General features: G+C 44.0%; 1 protein-coding gene across 1 annotated transcript in view; it reads left to right on the forward strand.

Moving 5' to 3' along the window:
* Positions 1 to 24,729, forward strand: part of TNFRSF25 (TNF receptor superfamily member 25) — a 251,561-nt gene that overhangs the window by 150,860 nt on the left and 75,972 nt on the right. Inside the window, exons 4-5 of the mRNA XM_078640947.1 lie at positions 6,018 to 6,149; positions 24,538 to 24,619. Coding sequence (XP_078497073.1) covers positions 6,018 to 6,149; positions 24,538 to 24,619 — 214 coding nt within the window. The remainder of the gene's footprint in view (positions 1 to 6,017; positions 6,150 to 24,537; positions 24,620 to 24,729) is intronic.

The following is a 24,729-nucleotide window of genomic DNA, read 5'->3' on the forward strand; positions in this document are numbered from 1 at the left end:
GGATTCTTCTAGGGATCCACCCACTTCTATGACTGAAATGCTGAAATATTTCTTCTTCTATGTGACGTTTCTGGCACCCACCTCCGTGTACACCCTTGTGCACGCCTTCTGATTACATATTGTTACGCACATGTTTCTTATCTTGTTTCTTTCAGCCGTTACGCCTTCTGAACCCATCACCACTGTAATGATATTATATATACTGCGTACTGTTAATAAATCATTGTACATGTCCATGATTCCCTTCCTGAACCCTCGTGGTGATGGATCATGCTACCTGGTTCGAACCAATTCCATTTTATGGAATAAAACCCCTTAAAACTCAGACGCCACGGACTCTGTGTCTCTTATTTTGATTGAGCTATTTTATTGAACTTTACCACATAGAAATTAGATACCAGGTAATTTAATTTACCACAAGATGCAGAAGGGAAAGGGCATGCTCGACTCTTAAATGAAGAACTCGAAGCCTGGTCCAGCGTGGAACAGCTAATCCCTTGGTTTCAATCGGACGTCCCAAAAAAAAGTGTCATCTAGAGGATAACCTGCTGACCCTGACTTGTTTAATAGAGAACTATGGGGCATTTTAGCAAGAACCCCGTTGAAATTATCGCCGTTTTAGCGACAGGAAACTGCCGCTAAAACGGCGATAATGGGCTTGCTAATATGCGTTATAGAATTCCAATAGAAGCCCAGGTTAGATGTGCAGGACATCTAACCTGGGCTTCTATTAGAATTCTGTAACGCATATTAGCAAGCCCATTATCGCCGTTTTAGCGGCAGTTTCCTGCCGCTAAAACGGCGAACATTTTAACGAGGTTCTTGCTAATATGCCCCTCCATTTGGCCAAATGCCCTGCAACTATACGAGGCATTTATTGACTTCACGAACGCCTTTGATAATTTACCAAGAGCACGGCTATTGTCAAAGCTTAATGGCTGGGGGATCGCTCCCCATTTCCTGAAAGTGCTGGAGTCCCTATACAGGGAGAGCTTGGTGAAAATTATACTGACAACAAACTGGACAACCTCAAAAAAAAAACATACAGATAAAGGCCATAAACAAGGATGTATCCTTGCTCCTTTATTATTTATTCTCCTAATGGCAGACTTTGAAAGTTATCTGACTCATGCCAGAACATGCACTCCGCACCTAGTAACCAGAAAGTACAAATACTAGAATTAGCTGAAGGCAGGGTTATTCTCGATCACACCCAAGTGGGCCTTCAAAGTACTCTTAACTCATTGACCCTATACTGCAACAACAACTCAATCAAGATTAACCTGAATAAAATGAAAACAATGATATTCAGCACAAAACTAATCAAACAAGGCTTGTGGTATGTGGAAGGGGTGAAACTAGAGAGAGTAAAAACCTTCCAATACCTGGGGGTGCATCTGGATGAAGGAGGCGACAAAGGGGCACAAGAGGAGGTGATAAAGACCTCAGCCAAGCATTTATCATGTGCAAAAGGGAATTTAAAAGGGAACCTGGCTGGCCCAAATTTGCAACCCCTGCTAACTGTGGTGGCTAGCAAGGTGATGCCTACCTTATCCTACAGACTGATAAGGTTTAAAGACCATCTTCTCGAAATATTGGACAAGCAGCAATGTGCTTAATTTAGAAATCTGTTTGTCCTGTCCAAGTGCACCAGCTAATCTTACATCGGGCTGGAATTTAACATCTTGAAGCAAAATCTGGTTGTGCGTGTGAAACGGATAGCCTATTGCTTAAAATAAATAACTGCAACAACTAGCATCTTAAAGCAGCTGCTATGGAGGAAAATCCAGGAGCCGAACTCTGAATGGGGGCATTCCTAAAGAGGTCAGTTCAAGCACTGAAAGTGGAGAATATCATCAACTTTGAGCTCCCCACAAAAAATATTTCTGAACTCACAATGAAGAATCGAAAAGCCGTCTTGGTGTCAGAAGATTTAAATGAATTAGTGGCAGATTTACAAGGAACTGGCGTATCTGCATAGATGAGTCCGTTTCCTTGCGTGGAATCCATAAGTCCTTGCGCCACCATGGATGCGCTGTATTTACAATACAGTGCACCATGGCGCAAGGAATTACAGAGGCGTCAGAAATTCTGACGCATCTGTTGGAGGAAAAGTGACGCATTGTTGGAGTTTGTCACAAAAGTGATGCAACTCCAGCAGTGCACCAGAAAACATAGGTAGGTCCCATGTAAAATGCAATGTGTCAATCCTTACGCCTGGTCTGAGCAGGCGTAGGGCTTTTGACGCAGTGAAGGAGAAGAGTGACGCCGTGAAATCTTGTAAATTTCACTGCACCAGTTTTACGTGGCTTTTTGCATGGGAACGCTTACCCTGCATACATTATACCTGGCACAGGTATAATGTGACGCAGGGCTTTACAACGTGACGCATCTCCCTAGATGCATCACGTTGTAAATGGGCCGCAACTTTTACGCCGACGCTGCATCTCAAAAGTGACGCAACAGTGGCACAAAAGTGACGCAAGGGCTTGTAAATATGCCCCCTTGGGAACAAAAAAGCACGGCAGCTGAACTACAGAATTATATTCTCCAGGCTGCCTTCCAGCATACTTGTGTTCGTCGCTTACCATCAGGGCTAAAATCTCCCTCATGAGATGGCAATTCGGCCTGATACCTCTACGATGCTATTGGTTAGGGCATCGAAACATAGACACAGTTAATCAACTCAGACTGTGCAGCAAATCAGAGGAGTCTTTGACACATATGTTTGCATCTGCAAGAGTTTACTTCCACTGAGGATGCTCTGCTACGACCAATGTTCTCCATTTTAAACATTGTATCATATAGGATAGCGATGATCTGCTTTCTAAAAGGCAAATCGAGTCATCTCTCAAGCCACCTTACATGGGTCATACGGACACTGAACCTTCACAGGAGAAACAGGAATAATGAGATTGCTCACAAGTTGATCATGTCACTATACCCCAGGCAAGCGGTGATAAACAAACTAAGATCATGGGTCATATTGACATTGAGCCCTCAAAGATGGAACTGGAATAAGAGAAGGCTTGTTTCCTGAATATTTCTCTAAAATGTTTATAGGGGATAGTACAGTAATTGGAACAGTGCAAAGTCCAGGGAATGCTGCTTGTGGGCAGGGGTGTGGTCCAGGAAACGTTTGTGGTGAGATATCAACACCAAATATAGGTTGACTTGGTGTTGGGCATGTATGTGGCAGGGCAGGTGCCCCAGAGTGAGGCAAAAAAGCTTAATGCAATAATGGGATTGGTGCAATGCAATACTTATTGAAAATTCCCCCTTTGATCATTGAAATTGTGAGTAAACGTTTGTACCGTAACAGCAAGATGATGAAAATGGGTATGGGTGAGGAATGAAAAGTGCTCTAGGGAGCCATAGAAAGTATAGTGCGATAACGCGATTTGTGCAACTTTTTTGTTAACATTCAGTGCAATAATGAGATTAGTGCAATTATCACAGATGGATTAACTATGATATTACTGAGGTGAGATGAAAAAGAGTTCTTAAATAAAATGTGGAAAAAGAATTATTTGCAGATCTGTTCAAATTACTGTGGGGCCGATTCACAGAACTAATTTAAGACAAAATCCTAACCTTACTACTTTTGGTATTCACAGAAGGTATTTAGTAGTAGTAAAGTTAGGATTTTGTCTTAAATTTGACTTAAGACAAACTTAAGACAAACTTAAGACGGACTTAGACAGACTTAAGACAGACTTAAGACAGACTTAAGACAAACTTAAGACAGACTTAAGACAGACTTAAGACAAAATCCTAACTAAAGTCTGTCTTAAGTCTGTCTTAAGTTTCTCTTAAGTCTGTCTTAAGCTTGCCTTAATTCAAACTTTAGACAAAATCCTAACTTTACTACTACTAACTGCCTTCTGTGAATACCAAAAGTAGTAAGTTTAGGATTTTGTCTTAAGTTAGTTCTGTGAATCGGGCCCATACTTTTTACCCATGAGGATAGAGGGTGGTGGGGGTGGGGAGGGGTGGTGGGAGAGCGGGGTGGTGAATGCTTGTATATATTTTACTGTAATGATTTTAATTAATCAAAGAGTCAATAAATACATTATAAATATTGACAGTCAAAAAGTTGTATCCGTGCAGTTCATCATGGTTGACGAAGCATTGACAGGAGGCTCCTTGACAGCGGTTCCTGTTAATGCTTAACATGTCCGTCGGCCCGACTAACATTTCAAAATGTGCAGCTGGCACATCTGCCAGGGCAACAGATTGATGTACTCCATTGCCCAAGCAGCTTACAGGTCAACAACCCAAATTGAAATCAGGCCTTCATTTTATTTGGCACATATCGCTTTATCTAGACTTGTTTATGTTTCTTCTGAAGAATAACGGTATTTAGTAGGGCTAGAATTCTGAATCAACCTCCACCAACCTTCAATAGAACTTTTGTATTGCCAGTTTTGTAACCCAAACAGTGCATTTTTTGCTAGCACCAGACTGGTAACAATGCAGCACTGGCAAAAATGATCAAACCAGCCCTGCTCCCAGGGCTTAAAGTGGGATGAAAAAACTGGGGCTAAAAGCTAAAAATCGGTGTTTAGTACAGTGAGCTGCCCGACTTGTATTTTGCTGTTTTTGTCATTGCGTCCAGATATATGATACAACAAGTCACATCATACCTACAAGTCAGGACTATTGACTTTGTCAATCGTTGTTAGTTGCATAAGATAAATAAGCAGCAACTATGGCTTGTATATAATATTGAAAAAACTTCCACTTCAAGCCCTGGTGACACCACGACAATGTTGCTGCTCCTGAGTTTCAAAAAGAGAAGGGAAATCCAGAGAGAAAATGACTCTCTTTAAAGGGTTTTCCTTCCTCTACAACGCTCAAAACGTGCACATGCTGTCACGTCTGGAAAAAACCAAAACGGACCGCTTGTGCCAGGGCACAAAACAGAGCCCGATAGAGACCCATTTCGAGGCCCCCTTAAAAAAACTGCTGGTGCACCGACCTGGTGAGACCCAGCCACTTAAAACCCTTCCTGCTCCCTTGCTCCTTCCTGTCACTGCTCTCTCCTTTCCTTAACCCCATGCATGCTGCGGGTTTTCCCGCTGTGCGCTGACTTTTGCGAAAAGCCGCGGTTCATGACGAGCTCAGCTCGTCATGAGCGTACGACAGGCGTAACTTATGACGAGCTGAGCTCGTCATGAGCGTGCAAGGGGTTAAGCTCCCATTGTGTCTGCTCTTGCTCTACTGTCCTGTGGAAGCGTCAGAAAATGACAGCGACGCAGCAGCAGCCGTCTTTTCGAAAAACTGGCCACTAAAGACCCAATGCCACTGGGGAAATGCCCAGTGTTAACAAGCATTGGTAGTGCATCAGTTTCGCCTATGTGATGAATAAAGCACTGTTTTTAGCAATCATCGTCCGGGAGAAGGAAAGAGCTCCCTGACAAATAACATGGTAGTGGAGAGGATGTGGTGCATCGGCCAGAGCTGCTGACTCGAAAGCTGGAGATCCAAGTTCGAGGCAGCAACATCCTGTGATTCTATGCAAATCACTTAATCTCCCGGTGATAAATTGTTATATAACAATGCTGCAAGAGTAAATTGAAAAGAAGAAAAACTTAATGCAGAAAGAAAACAATATTTCGGAGATGAGAAACTGATAAGAGAAGCAGACGAGGAACAAGCATTGGTAAATGCAGGGAAATATGCTACTGGAAATGGAAGAAAAGTAAGTAGTATGCACAGAAACCAATGAGAAGCCAAGAAAGAGAGGAGGCAGGAGCGAAGTCCCTTTTAAGCTTATATTAAAAACAATAGATTTCTGAAAACAGGAAGCCAAGGCCTCATTTTAGCATGCTGGTAGTACTGCTGGATATTATATTCAAGTTTTTTTATTCTCAAGACTGCAGTGTGACAAAATGCAAACACTTCACATGAAGGAATTTAATTCACTGTTTTATGCAATAAATGGGTAAAACTGAAATAACGGAATGCAAAAGTGCAGCAGAGATCAATTCTAAAATAAGTTTGTATTGTTTCAGAATTTGTAGAGGATGCATGCACGTCGACCAGCAACACCAAATGTCAGTGTAAAGCCGGGTTCTACAGGCTTCAAGGAACTGAAGAATGTCCTGAATGCAGTAAATGTGTCAACAGAGAAACTACTGCGAATTGTAAGTGTGTCTATGGTCAAATTCTTGAATCTTCATATAGTTTCAATTCAAGTTAAGTATCTAATAAACTATTTAGTTCAATTTTTCATAAATTGTGTAAGGGGATGCCATTTGATTATGTGGTGAACGTCTACAGCAGGTGTGTCCAACTTAAATCCAGGAGTGCCAGAGGGCCGGCCATGCCAGAATTTCAGGATAATCACGCTACATGTGAATGCCCTCATTATGAGCCTCTGTTTTCTTTAGATGGCACCGCCCCTGATGGAATTATGAGATGTGGTATTAGTCTTATATTGACATCCTACAAATCTAACTTGGATCTAGTCCGATCCATGGCTCTACATTGGACAGAGCTGTTCTAAAGTATCAGGCACAAGTTTCCATGGCAATTTAGCATCTGTGATGGGACTTTTTAAAGGCTGTCTATTGCCTGATCGAGGAATTGCGCATAGCATACAATTCCACACAGGGGCAAAGGGAGCCGTTTGCTCAAAAGCACATTTCTTTTTCTCTCTTTTTTCCTCCTCTGGGAAAACGTTTTTCCCCTTGGAGATACGCTTACCCTTAACTACTAGCAAATCTGTGCATCACACACTCTCCTGGAAAGGATGTAATTATATTTCCAACTATTGCCAAGATAGAAAAGAGTTGGATCTCAGTTTGCTTTGGTTATTTTTAACCTTACGTTTTAATTTATGGCCGAAAATACCTTTGTGAAATGTATTTATTGTGTACAGTGACCAAGGGCAGTGGTTGCTTAGTTTTTCATTAATTCATTAACTCTTTTTCTTCGATAGTGTGAGTGGTAAATAGTGTGGTACTCATCAGTGGGATTTATTGCATGGCAGATAGCTTATTTCGAAAAGAAAACTTTCAGAGCGGGGTCAATAATGCTCAAAGAGTCATGTGATAAATTGTTGTTAACTTTATGAATGTTACATTACTACCGTTATTTTTATTATATATTGAAATATAGCTATTGTATGTATGTTGTTCACACTCTCACAAGACTTAGTATTGTGATGGTGTATTAGATATGCCTATTGATTAATTGAGTTTTGAACATTGGTTAGTTGGCTATTGCATTTAAAGTTGTGCTCATGTACTTAGTAGTTGAGTACAAAATGCAGTCCTGGCAAGAAATAATTGCTGTTATCAGCAGACTGTCAATTGCTTCTGGGATAAAGCTGTATCCAGTCAGATGGAAAAGGTGTGCAAGTCTTCATGGCTCATTTAGAGACTGGGGTCTACCTGTTGGCCAGTCAGGTCGTCGGACGGTATGGCCTCCGCGCCACTGAAGGAGAAATGGCCGCCTTATTTGGAAATCCCTGCCAGGCAGGGAGGGCTCACCGTGCCTTCACAGAAGCAGAGCTCCATTCAAGACACACCTTTCCTGAGCAGACATCATGTTTCATGCACCCACATGGTAAGGTGGAGAAGTGTGGCTCAATGGTTAGAGCGGCAGACCCTGATGCAGAGGTCTAGCTCGGGACCAGGGTTCAATTCCCTGCCTCGGTGGGTCTTGGGCTCAAAAATTCCACGGACCTGATAATTCTCGCCTCGTGTCTATTCCAGTCATGGAGTCCCACTCTGCAACTCTGGGCAATAGTTTGCTTAATCTCCACTACGGCCCCCACAACGCTAAGGATCCCTGGCCTCCACCTTGGGGGTGCCCAGGAGTGGACACCTCACAGGGAAAGCCAGGATGGGTTCCACAGCGGTATTCGTACAAGCGCCTTGAGACCCTTGCGGGTGAGTAGTGCGCTATACAAGTTACAATTTACATTTAAGGTGTTTTTTGTTTTCTGAAAAGAAGCAGTAGTTTGTTTTTCAGAAAACAAAAATACTATGCTCCTGACATGTAGGGAGGTTTCTTCCTGTGCTTGGCGGCCATTGTGCATTTTCTTTACCTCGCATTGTCCATACCATGCCTGTCATGATGAACTCTGGATCGAAAAAAAGTGATGGTCACCTCGTCCTAACATGGGCAGGGTAAGAGCCACTGTGAGCTGGCAACACAGTGACAGGCAGACCAACCAGTTCAAGGTTTACAATGTCAGAGCCTGCTGTGGCTCTGCCTGTGTAAACTTAGCGGCATATTTAGGAGTCACGTCCACCCCTGGAGTGTCACTTTTGTGGCGCAAACTACAAAATCATATTTATGAGGTCATGCAAAGCCACTTTGCGTGGCTTTGTTTGACCTTACAGATAAGGTAAGGCATCGTAAATCGATGCGTTGCCTAAGTCTGCACTAGGAGAGGCATTCCATGGTCATTGCTGTGGGTGTTCTCATGCAACACCCATGGATTTTGAGGCTTCCCCAAATTCACAAAACCATGTACACCTGGGGAGCCGCCAAAACAGTCTTCCTCCCCAGGGGAGGCGCTACGAGGAGAAATAACTTTATTTCTTTTTGTTTTTCCTCTTTCCATGTGTGCTGTATTCTGCAGGACACTTAAAAGAGGAAAAACACCCACAGGATTGTTTTTGTGCAGACAACACAGAATGTACCATATTGGATAAATATGGTGCATTCTTGCCCATTCACCTTGAGCCCTATGCCAAAACCCCATAAATGAGGCCCTTAGTACTTCGCCAACTCTAAAAAGAGTTTATGAACTACAGGTTTGGCCGGGCCGGAGTGCTGCTGATTTACAGAGGTGCTTCCATCTCCCAAACTTCGAACGGCTCTGAGAATTTAAAGACATAGAAATTCACAAAGTTTGTTTTATGTTAGTTTTATGGTAGTTAATAACTTTTCTCAGAAATGATTTTGAGGTGAGTAAATCTCCTTCTGGATCCGGCTCTAAAAATGCCCTTAAACTGTATGCCCACCCACAAACAAAACCACTTGTGGATGTTACCAAATGTCTCTACAGCTCATCCCCCACCTTTAATAATGTGAGATATTTGCTCGAGTTAAGAGCTGGGGTAAATCACTTTCCAAGGTCGGTAGGGGAAGGAGGAGAAGGAAGCATCCGCAAAGCTATCAAGGATGTTGGGAAAGGGGTTTATCTACTAAGAAAGTATTTTCTCACAGGATATTTTTGAATATCATTGCACACCTGCAATGGCATTTCTTCATTCACAGTTGTGTGTATTCAGAAATGCTGCAGTGTATTAGCAACTAAAAATCCACAAACATTTTTTAAGAGTATGACTTTCAACCATTAACTGGTACAGAATACCACCCATTGCAATGTAACTGTTTTTGACTTCCCAAAATAAGTAAGTCTACATCCATGCACTGTCATAAAACTCTACGGGGGGGTATTTACAGGCCCTGGGCAGCACCCCACGTCTTCCTGCTGCACTGCCCTACATCAAAACAAAAGGGCACAGTATCTATGAAATATGGTGCATTCCTGTCCTCTTTCACAGCACTGGTGCACAAATGGCTCCTAAGCGCCGACACAGGCACTCTTGCACTATGGTGTGTTGAAACCTGGTTGTTTTTGTGGAGGAAGGGACACCTTCACACACAAAAACAACTCCTTATGCCACACCTGGGGAGGTGTAGGCTTTTGACGAATTCCCAGGTTTACAGTATGTTGTAAATCTTGCAATGTGTCAAATGCCGTGGGTGTTACATGGGAAGGCACGCAGTGTGAGGCAACGCAGTGACTTGCACTGCTTTGCCTCTCTATATCTAATGGCAATCTAAAACGCCATGCAGGGTGGGTTTACGTGGCCTCTTAGATATGAATGGGTAAAACCAGTGCACCCCCAGAACATCATGAAAAATAATCCCCTTGGTGTAGATGTACACATTTTTAAGGACTTAAGCTCCTTTTTTATGACTTCTCAATGGGATGGGGCACATGTCCTCAGTTTAAAGGGCAATCATCATGAACACACCTTTGCACTATAATTCAAAGGGTCTGCATGAGTCTTGCATAGGTTTTGATAACCTTGATGTACAAACTACTATGCCTAGACTAACTTTAACATTTTTCCCCTTTAAATGTGTGCTGTACAATGCAGCACACATGCAAAGTGGAAAAGTCTAGGAGAAATAAAAGCATTTCTCATTTTTTTTTAAAGTTTGAAAAGCTTTATTGAGTTGAATAAAACAATGTAAAACATCAGTACAACGGCATAAAAAAAGAGCAGCAAGAAACAAAATAGTTATGGAGAAAACTGTGCCATCAGAACAAGAAACGCCCCAAGGGGGTCAACACTATACATATGAAAGAATGCTTTTATAACTTTTCATTTTGTGGGGAGAAGAGAGAGAAAGAGAAGGAAAGAAGAAGGAAAAAAAGGGGGGGGGGAAGGGAAAGGGAACAGCAGTGAAAAATAAAGGAGAAACAGAGGAAAGATGTACAAAAGAATAAAAGTATATACAAATTGTAATAACAGTAATACTAATAATAACAATAACAAGTGATCATGAGGCACATCTAGATAAATAGTCTGTTAAAGGGGACCAAAGTAAATCACGTTTAATCAACATCGGAAGAGAAGAAGCACATGCACGATCTAATCTGTGATGATGGCAGAGTAAATTCCACCAAGCATTATAAACCACATTTTTGGTATCTTTCCAGTTAGTTGTTATGATTTGAAAAGCAACAGCAATACAGAGATCAATAAATTTACGAATATGAAGCGGGACATCCCAAACAGGGGCCAAACCACCCAGAAATACAGAAGAAAGAAGAAAAGGAAGATTAGTGGACAAAATCTTGTTAAGTGTACACCAAATGTGGGACCACAAAAGGTGGACCTTAGGGCAGAGAAAGAACATGTGAACCAAATCACCAGAAGTGCAAGAACAAGACCAGCACTTCTTAGCATCTAACAATTTAAATTTGAATAAGTCACAGGGAGTATAAAATAATCTATTTTAAAAAAAGTAAAGGGTTTGTGTGGTGCTAGCGGACCGGGAAGTGGAATGAAGTTTGGACCAAATAGAGTCCCATGCAGGTGAGGGAAAAGTTTGATTGAGGTCCGATTCCCAGAGAAGTTCGAGGTTAGTTTTAGGCCTATCAGGAAGTGGGGGGGAAAGTAATTGATAAATGGCAGAGGCCTTAAGGGGAGCTTGAAAGTTGGGTGGAGAAGCAAGAAAGGGAGGTGAAGAGGGAGAAGGGATGTGTTGCAAGATAATAGTGGATAGTTTAGGTAGAAGTTCGGGAAAGTGTGCACAGTATTTGTTGGGGATACCAAAGGAGTCACGAAGTGCTGAAAAGGATAATAAGGAATTGTTAGAAATAAGGTGGCGATAAGTGAGAATTCCTTTATCGATCCATTCCTTCCAAAAGAGCGCCCGATTACGTAGTTTAAGAGATTTATTATACCAGAGTGGGGTATTCAAATGAAGAGTAGATGGGACAGAGAAGGAGCGGAAAAGGGCAAGTGTTAAAGCTTTGGAGTGTTTAAAAATAGGTGAAAGCAGCTTAGGAGGTGGTTGAGTGAGATTGGAGGCAAGAAGAAATGAGAAGGGGTGAAGTTGAGCCAATTCCAGAGGGCTCCAAGCCGTAGTAGGAGGAGATGAGGTTTCGAGAAGGAAAGGCCAAATTTGCTTGAGAGAAAAAGCAGAGTGAAAGCGTGAGATGTTGGGGAAGTTAACACCACCAAGATGTTTAGGTTGCTGAAGACGGAGAAGAGAGACTCTGGCCTTACGCTTATTCCACAGGAATTTGGAAAAAAGACTATTGATAGACTTAAAAAAGAAATGGGGGAGAGAGATAGGAAGCATGGAAAGACAGAAGTTCACGATAGGTAGGAGCATCATTTTAATAGTAGAAAGACGACCCCACCAGGAAAGAAAAAGAGGAGACCAACGCTCTATAAGAGAAGAGAGCTTTTTAAGTATATCGGAATGATTAAGTCTGATAGTTTCTCTAATGGTGTTAGCATATAAGACACCAAGGCATTTAATAGAGCCAGAATTCCATTGGAAACCGGAGCCCTGAAACATGTGAGGAAGACAAAATTTATTGAGGGGAAGAACTTCTGTTTTATCGATGTTTAATTTATAACCAGAAACTGAGGAGTAATCATGTAGTAAAGAAAAGAAAGCAGGGAGAGCAGTAGCAGGGTTAGAAATATAAAGCAGAATATCGTCGGCGTAAGCAGTAAACTTAATCTCCACATCTTTATAAAGAAAGCCAGAATAGGAAGGGGATTGACGAATTTTTTCAAGGAAAGGCTCGAGAGCCAAAATGAAGAGGAGGGGGGAAAGTGGACAGCCTTGTCTGGTACCTCTATGAAGGGGAAAATAATCAGATTGCATACCATTAATCCATATAGAAGTAGAAGGAGCAGAATAAAGCAAATGAACTAATTTAAGAAAAGTGGGACTGAAACCGTGCCAGCGCAGGGCACCAAACATAAAATCCCAATGGACACGGTCAAATGCCTTCTCGGCATCTAGAGTAATGGCCGCCAAAGGACCATCCATTTTAGCGGAGAGATGAATGATATTAAGAAGGGTCCTAGAATTGTCTGTAATGGATCTACCCTTAACAAATCCGGATTGATGAATGTTAACCAAATCGGGGATGATGGAATTAATCCGTAGAGCCAGAAGTTTCGCATATAATTTACAATCAGTATTAATGAGAGAGATGGGTCGATAGTTCTTACACAGGGAAGGGTCCTTATCTTTTTTGGGGAGAAGAACAAGCATAGCTTGCGTGAAAGAACCTTTGGATTCACCAGAGGAGAGAAAGTGATTAATTAGCTGGAGCAAGTGAGGAACCAGGACAGATTTAAATTGTAGAAAGAAACGCACAGTAAAGCCGTCAGGGCCAGGTGTCTTATCTTTGGGGAGAAGAGAGAGGGCAGCAAGAATTTCTTTTTCCGAAATCGGGGCATCAAGAGAAGAGAAATCCACCAAAGGAGTAGGAGGTTTAGGGACAGAATTAAAGAAAGAATCTAATTGCTCTACTGAAGGGGAAGACTCAGGGGTATAAAGAGAAGAATAAAATTGTACAAAGCAATCCAGAATTTTGGCATCAGAAGTTTGGGGCGAGCCTTGTGAATCTGTAATCGAGACAATTTTAGATTTCTGTTTTTTAATTTTAAGGTAATTTGCCAGAGCCCTGCCCGCTTTATTACGACCACCATACATCTTTGCATTAAATTGAAGAAGCTGATTGGAAGCCGATTCCCAAGAATGTTTATTAAATTGCATTTTAGCAGTAATGAGAGAGGATAAAGAATCCGGAGAATTAGAAGTGTAATAAAGATGCTCAAGTTCTTTGATGCGTTTTAGATAGGAAGAAGCCTGGGAAAGCGCTTTCTTTTTTTTACGTGATACAAAATCAATAATAGAACCCCGAGCAGTGGCCTTAAAAGCATCCCAGAGAAAATGAAAGTCAGAGGAAGAGGGAGAGTTAGTAGTGAAGAAGTCATCCATGAAGTGAGTGAAATGTTCAATGAACGTGGGATCAAGTAAAAGGGAGTTATTAAAGCGCCATCTGCGGGCCTGAGGCAAGGGAGAGGGGTAATCCATATCTAAAATAACCGGGGCATGATCTGAGATGAGGATAGAGCCTATTTCTGAGTTGGTCATAAATTGGAAGGCATGGTGGGAGAGAAAAATATAATCGATACGGGAGAGGGAATTATGCACTGGAGAAAAAAAGGAAAATTCCAGAGAGTCAGGGTGGGACAACCGCCATGAATCTATAAGGCCTCTGGAGGAGATGGATCTATGGAAGGACTTTTGCATTTTATTGGGATTGTAACAAGCTTGTGATTTGCGGTCCAAAAAGGGGTCCATCAATTGATTACAATCCCCCCCAACAATCAAATCTTCATTAGCATTAGTAGAGAGAAGGGAGGAGAAATCATTCCAAAAAGAGGAATCAATGCCATTCGGACCATAGACATTACAAAGTGAGAGATGAACATTATTAACTTTACAATCAAGGAGCAACCATCTACCATTAGTATCAACAGCTTCATTTAGAATTTGAACAGACAGTGCTTTATGAAATAAAATAACAACACCATTCTTGTGATAAGTAGCAGGAGAGCAGAAAACATCCCCAACCCATTGTTTACGTAACAAAGATAACTCCTGTGTAGAAAGATGTGTTTCTTGTAAAAAGGCAATTTGACATTTTAAACGGGCAAGATGAGATAAAACACGTTGTTTCTTGATAGGGTTGCGAAGACCCTTAACATTCCAGGAAATTAGTCGAAAACCTTTCATAGGAGGAGATTAAGGGAAAAGGAAAAAGAGAGAGTAATACAGGTAAGAAGAGGGAATATATAGAGAAGTTGGCAAGGAGAGATGAAGACAAGCCAAATATAATAAAGAGAGGAACGATGGAAATAGAAAAGAAACCCAAGTAGAGAGAGCGGAAGAAAAAAAGGAGCAATGCCAACATGAGAAGGTGCAGTGAGACGAAGTGAAGAGATAGAAACGGAGGAGAAAAAGGAAGAAGTGATTAATCACGCAGTGCCAAAAGGAAGGAGAAAAAAAGTAAAACACAACTAACATGATGAAATAGAAAAAAGAACAGAATAGACTCCAAACTGAAAAGGAGAAAGATATCAAAGAAAGACGATACAATACCAGCAGAAGGAGGTACAGAGGGGGAATGAGAGAAAATGAGAAAAAGGGGTTAGAGGGACTAGTACCAATGCAATGGAGAAGAGGAAAGAAGAGTAATAGAGAAAGGGGGAGTGAAGTAAAAAATGTTGAGAGAAACCAAAAAGGGGAAGAAAGGAAAGGAAAGGGAAGTAAGTAAGAAGGAAGAAGGGAGCCAAAAGCTACCCTAGAGAAGACAGCAAGAAGAAAGATGGCGAGGAGAACCAAAAAGGCTCCAGCCATACAGAACAAGTAACAAAAAGGACAATGAAGTGAGAGCGGGAGCAGCGAGAAAAGACGACCGCACAAGAAGGAAAACATAAAGGTCGAGAACACAGTCCGAGGAACCAGAAGAAGAGAAGACTAGGAAAAGAAAAGAAATACAAAGAGAACCAAGGACCGAGCACGACTTAAGAACAAATGAAGGAGACTTACCGAACAAGTATGCAGGGAATCTGCGTACTGGGATGACGGAAACGAACGATGACACAATACAATGGAGAGGATGGCAAACGGAACAACAGGAAACGGACCTAAGGAACGATAAAAACCAAAGAGTGAGGTAATACGAAAGGAGACAACAAGTCAACACATGGTAGACAATAAAATAAACACAGAGGCAGAGACAGTGTAAGCTAAGAGCCGCTTTGCTCCATGGAGTCGTCTCTGTGGGAATGGATGAACCTGCGGAGATCAGCCGGATCCTCGAAGCTGTAAGACCGTTCCTTGTATGTAACCTTGAAGAAGCAAGGATGAATTAGACCATATCTAGCGTTCATGGAACGAAGCGCAGGCCGCAGGTCCAGGAATTCTTTTCGACGCGTTGCAGTCGGTTTGGAGACATCCTGAGACAAAAATAGTTTGTGGCCTGACCATAACAGTTGCTTGTGTTGTTTAGCTGAGTGGAGAATAGTCATGAGGTCAGAATAGAGAAGAAAATAAGCAATAATGCCTCTAGGTTTTGAAGAGGAGGAGGCGTTTTTAGGACCCAAACGGTGTGCTCGTTGAATATTGACATCCACATGTTTAGGCATACCAACAATTGGTAAGACTTGAGTCTTCAAAAAAAGGATGATGTCAGACCCTTCGGAATTCTCCGGAACACCATAAATACGTAGGTTGTTGAGTCTATTTCGATTTTCCTAATCTTCAGACGTTTTCTTGAGGACCTGAACCTCCTTAGTGAGAGTGACCAGTTTGGCGGCAATATCTTGAGCGTCACTGATTTTTTGCTCAACATCAGTAACCCTTTTGTCAAGATTAGACCACTTGTCATCCAGCCTTTGCAGAGTAGCAGTGGTGTCTGCAATAAAAGGGCGAATTAAGCGAAGTTCTTCCATAAGGTCCTCAAGAGTGACAGGAGGCGGAGATTTGGAAGGAGATGGTGGGTCCTTTTTGAGGCGTTTGCCCACAGGTGTAGGGTCTTTACGTGAGGTGGAAGCAGCATTGGAAGCTTTTGTAGTATGTCCGTGCTCCATATTGGCAAAGCGTAAGGTAAAGTATGAGCAGCGTACCGTGGGATGAGGGCTGCAAATTACCAAAAGGAGCAACGAAATGCTGAAAAAATGAACCAACTGGAATCTGTAGAGCACAAAAAGAAAGTAGAAATGGGCCCAGGAGAGGCAAAACCGCAACAGAACAATGACAAGGCAAATGTTGAGGTAAATAGTAGAGGCCAAGGTCCGACGACAAAGGGAAAGCCAAGAAAAATCACCAAATGCCACAAAAGAGTTCAAATGCCCTTAAAAAACCATTGGAATAGTAAAAAAACAAGGCCATTGGGCGATAATCCTGAAGTGGGAACATTCTGGGTGGTTAAGAAGCAAAAATATTAAAAAACAAGAAAAAACAAAAAACAAAATGGCGGCCGTTTCCGAGGTAATTGCATTTTCGCAAACAAAAATGCCAAAAACAGTCAGGAAGCGCACAAAAACATACCCAGGTGTTGAGGGGCAGTTCCGACGCTGGAAACGGCCGTTTCCGCCGAGAAACGCCTTCTGAAAACGGAGCCTTCACAGCAGAAGCGTCTCCGAAATCGCGGAGCTCAGGGGGGAGCGGCCATCTTGATCGTCGCGTCGCGCGCCCTCCGCATTTCTCATTTTTAACTCCTGGTTTCAAGTGGTGTTAATGTTTAGCAAAAAACCCTCTCTACTATTCTAAGTAGATTGGGCTTTGCGATAGAAACCATGGGTGGTTGTAAGGGAATTCTCATTTACCACCTATGAAATCGACCTGTGATCTAGAGTAAAGGAAAGCAGTGCTTTGCGATGGTTTGCGTTACTATGTCTTACAAGCGAATGCAAATACCAATTTCTATTGGTTTATAAATCCACAAAAGGATTTCTCATCGGGTCTCCATCAAAAAAATAAAACCAAACCGTTCGAGTTCCAGGCGCAAATGTGCAGCACATTGATGACTTAAATAGTTGTCCCATCATTCATTTGCCTCATGCCAGTTTGGTAATGAAATACATCTTGAGTGAGCACGACTGAATGTATTCAAGAGGCGTGAACGTTTCTTTTTTTGATCACACCACCATCACATCTCCTGGGACGCTGCTCCTTCCAGCTTCTACTTCACAGGAGGGTTTGCACAGTAGTCAGGATGGGAAAGGGAAATTCACAGAAAACTGCCAAGTAGACCAACAGACCTCAGTGGTGTCTTCTTCAAACCAGAATTGTGGCTGTCACAGCCTCATAGAGCTGGGCTCTAAAGAAGACCTTTGCCAAGTGGTGATACAGCAGAGGAAACTTCCATTGAAGCTTATTAGGCTGCCCTGATAGGAGCTTATGTTGAGCTGCGGGAAAGGAGAGTGCTCCACATAGCTGGACCACTGGTCCACAATCTTATTTATTTGGTTTATGGAACCATGGGGTAGCTTATTGCCACAGAGCATGTTCACTGGATGGGAATTTCATCACACTACCAATAAATGGGGAGCAGGAAGCCTGACAATCTTAAAAGGATTGGCCTGGTCTCATCAGTTGACTAGTTTGCCCTTTAAAATGTATGTACTTCATCCACTACCAGAGCAAAATGTTTCTGAAATCGAAGAGGAGGGAAGACCATGCCTGTTTACTGGGATACTAGACTATAATTGCCAGACTGTCATCCTGGGTGGCTTCCATATTTTGCTTCAGTGCTCGGTGTTGCATTTTCCGATGGTTCACCCAGCTAAATGGTTCCAGGTCCTACCAGAGTAGCCTGCTTCTCATCCAGAACTTCTCTTCTGGTGTTGGAAGATGTAGGAGGATCCGGAAAAATAGAGAAAGCCTCAGGTCAGCTATGGATAATTCCAGTAGACCAATGTGAACTGTACATTTACTAATGGGCCTGAAATTGGAGTTATTGGATGTCTCCTGCAACCAGAAAACTTGGACTGGAGTCTACAAAATAAGCCCCACAGACTGTATCCATTTTCCCCATGGTAGGACTGATCACAGGAACATTTACTGGAACGTTTACAGAAACGTTGAAATAAAATATTCATCTGTAGAACAAGACACCATTTTTCATCTGCTTTTTGGCATAGATACACTGTTGCTATGCTGCCGAATGGTGAAAATGGTTTACGCACATTCTGTGCTTTGCCAGATTTGGGGGAACACTTTAATCCCCGTTAACCATTTGCTTGTGGCTATTCGGATTGTAGCAGTTTAGGAGAAACATCCCCTCAGATGCCTGGTCTGTTTGGATCAGACTGTAACCCTCAGGAGCTATTTGTGCAACAATCCAAGCTAAAGGCTATAAGAGATAGTCTAAGTCTAATTTTTGTGGCAAGATGTCCAAGTGTCTTCCAGTCGAAGCAGTCGTTATATCTTGTTATATGCCCTCATGAGTGTACACTATCAAGTAGTGCTGCTTGATCTGTAATTTATATTCAATATTGCCATAATGGAAGGTTATAAATCTAATCACATTATTTTTAATAGAAGTTGGAAGTTTAAGATAATGAAAAATGCATAGTTGTGATAAAGTACCTTCAAATGAAAGGCAGGGGGCATTATATGAAAACCAAGAACGATCATCCGTGGTGTAATACATACTGTAAGAAATTGAGTTATTTGTAGAGGTGTACGCCCCACTCGGGCAACAGTCACAATCCTTGTCAGGATGAACCACAAAAGTCACTAAATTAATCTTTGCTTAGCCCTCTGATAGCTTGGTGCAAAAACTTCAGGCTTAACTTAGAGGCAATGGGTGAAGTAGTTATGCTACACACAAATAGTAATTAAGTGAAAACACAGCATAAGAAATGAATGCTGCAGGCCCACAAGTAGCATTTAATTTACAGGCCCTGGGTACAAGTAGTACCATTTACTAGTGATGTACAAGTAAATTAAATGTGCCATTTAGTTGTAGTCTGAGTTTTCCACGTTTGAGGGGGGGGGGGGGGGGGGCGTACAAGCACTTTAGCACTGGCTAGCAATGGTAAAGTGTAAAGAGTCCTAATGCCAACAAAAATGAATTCAACAACACAGAGGTGGTGAAAGCAAAATGTTTGGGGGAATACCATGCCAAACATGTCAGGTCTAACATATGATTATTGCAGATAAAAGTCCAAACATTCAAAGGCTGCAGGAGAAAACCTCTTAAAACTTTAAAGCTATAATTTTACACCAATATTTCGACCTGGATTGTTCAAAATCTGACAATTCAATTTGAAAAAATAGCCAATGTATGTTTTGGTATGGGAGGAAGCAACAGGCATTGGCCTACAATCTACTAAGAAACTCACATAACGATGCTCAGCAATTACTGGGCAGTTTTCAAAAGAAATAGCCATGTGGGACGTCATCATCGAGCTGCCTTTTGGATTTTTTATAGTGTACAGAACTCAGGAATTTCTTTTGCCATAATGTGCCTAGTCTCTACAGAAACTATGTAATAATGCAGCGAAAACAAGAAGAAAAATGTGCAAAGACTCTATCTGGATTCGGCTTTGGGAATCCCACCTAGTACAAAAGAATCCCAAGATCTGAAAGTTTGCTGTGTGCTGCGGCACACATGTAATGTGTGGGTATTTTGAGAAATAAACACATTTCTCCATGTTAACGCCTGCTTCAAGGTGGCTTTAATTTTTAAGCCAAAGTCTGGTCTGGCCATTTTAGTAGATCAGGTGTTATTTCAAAACCTTTGGGTATTTGCGCTGATTTGTTCCAGTAAGAACAATTGAGTCAAAGCGATGAAAATCAACCCAAAATTGTTTTTGTTCTGAGAAAAGGTCACCTTTCCCATACAAAACACCTTTTTTGCTGGATAATAAAACCCTTGGAAGACTTTCTGTTGCTTTGCATTGACGCAAAGTCTTGATATAGGTTCAGTGCGTCATTCTGAGCTCCGTGAAATTATTAAATTCTTTCAGTTTACATGTACAAGCATTCCGGTCTCTTCTCTTTTCTTTTTAAAGGTACCTTTCCAATCTAGAATAGGAAGGTGCTGCAGAGAATATCCCGACATGATTACAAAGTTATTTTGAGCCTCTTTTACTGGGTTAAATCATGTCTAGGCTTGGATGTGTAATGATCTGCAGGTCACTGGTCTAGTTGTTTTAGCACCAGCCACTCCCTGAGGGCAGGCTCACACCGCACCCCACACCCATCCAGCACAGGCATCACTGGATATGTAACCCTGGCAGTACAAGGGGGCGGCCGCTCGTGCCCTGGGCCAGTTCCACTAACTAATTAGCCTTGTCATGGGCGTCCGCAGAAATGTTTCTAGGGGGTGGGGATTTTAACTTCATCACCATTCCCCTTGCACCCTTCTCCCCCTCCCTCTTTCACCCTTGTACCCCTCCCTATTTCACCCTTCTACCCCTTCCCCTTGTATTCTACTCCACCTCTGCCTTGCACCCTTCTCCCCTCTACCTTGTACCCTTCTCCACCTCCGCCTTGCACCCTTCTCTACCTTGCACCCTTCTCCCCTCTGCCTTGCACCCTTCTCCCCCTCCGCATGTACCCTTTTCCTCCTCCGCCTTGCACCCTTCTCTACCTTGCACCCTTCTCCCCTCTGCCTTGCACCCTTCTCTTCTCTGCCTTGCACCCTTCTCCTCTCTGCCTTGCATCTGCCTTGCACCCTTCTCCTCACTGCCTTGCACCCTTCTCCCCTCTGCCTTGCACCCTTCTCCCCTCTGCCTTGCACCCTTCTACCCTCTGCCTTGCACTCTTCTCCTCTCTGCCTTGTACGCTTCTCCACCTTCGCCTTGCATCCTTCTCCTCTCTGCCTTGCACCCTTCTCCCCTCTGCCTTGCACCCTTCTCCTCTCTACATTGCACCCTTCTCTGCCTTCTCCCCTCTGCCTTGCACCCTTCTCCCCTCTGCCTTGCACCCTTCTCCCTCTGCCTTGCACCCTTCTGCTCTCTGCCTTACACCCTTCTTCTCTCTGCCTTGCACCCTTCTTCCCCTCCGCCTTGTACCCTTCTCCATCTCCGCCATGCATCCTTCTCTACCTTGCACCCTTCTCCCCTCTGCCTTGCAGCCTTCCCTTTTCTGCCTTGCACCCTTCTCCTCTCTGCCTTGCACCTTTCTCCCCTTCCCCTTGCACCCTTCTCCCCCTACGCCTTGCACCCTTCTCCCACTCTGACTTGCACCCTTCTCCCCTTCTACCTTGCACCCTTCTCCGCCTTGCACCCTTCTCCCCCTCTGCCTTGCACCCCTTTCCCCTCCCCCTTGCACCCTTCTCCCCCTCTCCCTTGCACCCTTCTCCACCTCCGACTTGCACCCTTCTCTGCCTTGCACCCTTCTCCTATCTGCCTTGCACCCTTCTCCCCCTCCCCCTTGTACCCTTCTCCACCTCCGCCTTGCACCCTTCTCTACCTTGCACCCTTCTTCCCTCTGCCTTGCACTCTTCGACTCTCTGCCTTGCACCCTTCTCCCCTCTGCCTTGCACCCTTCCCCCTCTGCCTTGCACCCTTCTCCTCTCTGCCTTGCACCCTTCTCTACCTTGCATCCTTCTACTCTCTGCCTTGTACCCTTCTCCCCTCTGCCTTGCACCCTTCTCTTCTCTTCTCTGCCTTGCACCCTTCTCCTCTCTGCCTTGCATCTGCCTTGCACCCTTCTCCTCACTGCCTTGCACCCTTCTCCCCTCTGCCTTGCACCCTTCTCCCCTCTGCCTTGCACCCTTCTACCCTCTGCCTTGCACTCTTCTCCTCTCTGCCTTGTACGCTTCTCCACCTTCGCCTTGCATCCTTCTCCTCTCTGCCTTGCACCCTTCTCCCCTCTGCCTTGCACCCTTCTCCTCTCTACATTGCACCCTTCTCTGCCTTCTCCCCTCTGCCTTGCACCCTTCTCCCCTCTGCCTTGCACCCTTCTCCCTCTGCCTTGCACCCTTCTGCTCTCTGCCTTACACCCTTCTTCTCTCTGCCTTGCACCCTTCTCCCCCTCCGCCTTGTACCCTTCTCCATCTCCGCCATGCATCCATCTCTACCTTGCACCCTTCTCCCCTCTGCCTTGCACCCTTCTTCCCTCTGCCTTGCAGCCTTCTCTTTTCTGCCTTGCACCCTTCTCCTCTCTGCCTTGCACCTTTCTCCCCTTCCCCTTGCACCCTTCTCCCCCTACGCCTTGCACCCTTCTCCCACTCTGACTTGCACCCTTCTCCCCTTCTACCCTGCACCCTTCTCCGCCTTGCACCCTTCTCCCCCTCTGCCTTGCACCCCTTTCCCCTCCCCCTTGCACCCTTCTCCCCCTCTCCCTTGCACCCTTCTCCACCTCCGACTTGCACCCTTCTCTGCCTTGCACCCTTCTCCTATCTGCCTTGCACCCTTCTCCCCCTCCCCCTTGTACCCTTCTCCACCTCCGCCTTGCACCCTTCTCTACCTTGCACCCTTCTCCCCTCTGCCTTGAACTCTTCGACTCTCTGCCTTGCACCCTTCTCCCCTCTGCCTTGCACCCTTCCCCCTCTGCCTTGCACCCTTCTCCTCTCTGCCTTGCACCCTTCTCTACCTTGCATCCTTCTCCTCTCTGCCTTGCACCCTTCTACTCTCTGCCATGCACCCTTCTCCCCCTCCACCTTGCGCCCTTCTCCCCCTCCGCCTTGCACCCTTCTCCCCTTCTACCTTGCACCCTTCTTCACCTCCGCCTTGCACCCTTCAGCACCTCTGCCTTGCACCCTTCTCACCCTCCCATTGCACCCTTCTCCCCCTCCCCTTGTACCCTTCTTCACCTCCGCCTTGCACCCTTCTCTACCTTGCACCCTTCTCCCCTCTGCCTTGCACCCTTCTCCCCGCTGCCTTGCACCCTTCTCCTCTCTACCTTACACCCTTCTCCTCTCTACCTTGCACCCTTCTCCCCTCTGCCTTGTACCCTGCTCCCCTCCGCCTCCCCCGTTACCTTTCTCCACCTCCGCCTTGCACCTTTCTCCCCTCTACCTTGCACCCTTTCCCTCTCTGCCTTGCACCCTTCTCCTTTCTGCCTTGCACACTTCTCTCCCTCCCCTTGTACCCTTCTCCACCTCCGCCTTGCACCCTTCTCCCCTCTGCCTTGCACCCTTCTCCACCTCCCCGTTGCACCCTTCTCCCCTCTGCATTGCACCCTTCTCCCCCTCCCCGTTGCACCCTTCTTCTCTCTGCCTTGCACCCATATCCCCCTACCCTTGTACTTTTCTCCTCTCTGCCTTGTACCCTTCTCCTCTCTGCCTTGCACCCTTCTCCCCCTCTGCCTTGCACCCTTCTCCCCCCCGCCTTGCACCCTTCTCCCCTTCTACCTTGTACCCTTCTCCGCCTTGCACCCTTCTCCCCCTCTGCCTTGCACCCTTCTCTACCTTGCACCATTCTCTCCTTCGCCTTGCATCCTTCTCCCCTCTGCCTTGCACCCTTCTCGCCCTCTGCCTTGCACCCTTCTAGCCCTCTGCCTTGCACCCTTCTCGGCCACCCCTTGCACCCTTCCCACCCAATGGAGGGGGCTGCCACCCGGAACAATGGCACCATTTCAAAAGCCTGATGGACTAGGGCCGGCCCTGACTGGGCCCACACCAGACGCAATGGCGATCCAGGGGGGGTCAAGTGTCCCCCGTGTTCCTCCCTGCGGACGCCCATGAGCCTTGTCTGTGTGGTTATTATGTGAGTATGAGGGCGTAGGGCCCTACCACTTCACAGGATTGACAAATACTTTCACTTGCGTATGGGTATTAAAGACAAGCTACTTTAATTGAAATACACCTTCAGGTAAACATAGTTGTACAATTCGGCTCACCCAGCCGAACGTTCACCAATACATTTGTTTACCCATTTCCCAAAAGTGAAAGGACTGTTAGTGAGCAAAAATCATTAATGTCATTGAAATATCTGAGGCGATATTCTGTAAATGATATTCCGTTAAAGTTGTTACACTATTATTTCTCGGTGCGCAGTAAAAGAACGTTCCATGCAGATGGATTTCTTGCTTCAACTTTTGAACTGATATTGAGTTGGGCTGCAGTGACACCCAGTGGCCACTGGAATTGGCAAAATAATAAACTTCTTTCAAATCAAGCGAAGAATCCTTTGGAGTTTAAAATGCTTTATTGAAGTTATAAAACAATGTAAAACATCAATACGGAGTCTATGAAAGCAGGAAGTATTGATAACTTGAAATATGATAAAAGACAATATTACCGAGTATCCTTATGATTACTTAATGCAAATGCATTTTTAGAAGATTTTCTTGTAAAGAAATGAAAGAAAAAGAAGGAAAGAAGAAGAGAAACAGGAAAAGAGAAAAGAAAGAGAAAGAAAGGGGGAAAAAGAAAGAAATATAAGGCAACTATAGATCTCTGTGAATAACATTATATAATTAAAAAAAAATTAAGGTAACTTTCTAAGCGAAGAATCCTTTATTATGAACGATTTATCTATTTCCGTTTAGGTTCAGGGGTAAACGACACACAGTGTGGAGAATGCCTCCCTGGATTTTATGAGGAAAATAATGAGTGCAGATCCTGCTCTGAGTAAGTAACATTGATTTTATAATATCGATAACATTATTATATTTAACATTAAATAATTTGTAAGTAATGACGAATATCAAATGCGTGTATACTACCTCATTTCTTATGTC

Source organism: Lissotriton helveticus, chromosome 5_1 (assembly GCF_964261635.1).
Source record: "Lissotriton helveticus chromosome 5_1, aLisHel1.1, whole genome shotgun sequence".
Classification (NCBI taxonomy): domain Eukaryota; kingdom Metazoa; phylum Chordata; class Amphibia; order Caudata; family Salamandridae; genus Lissotriton; species Lissotriton helveticus.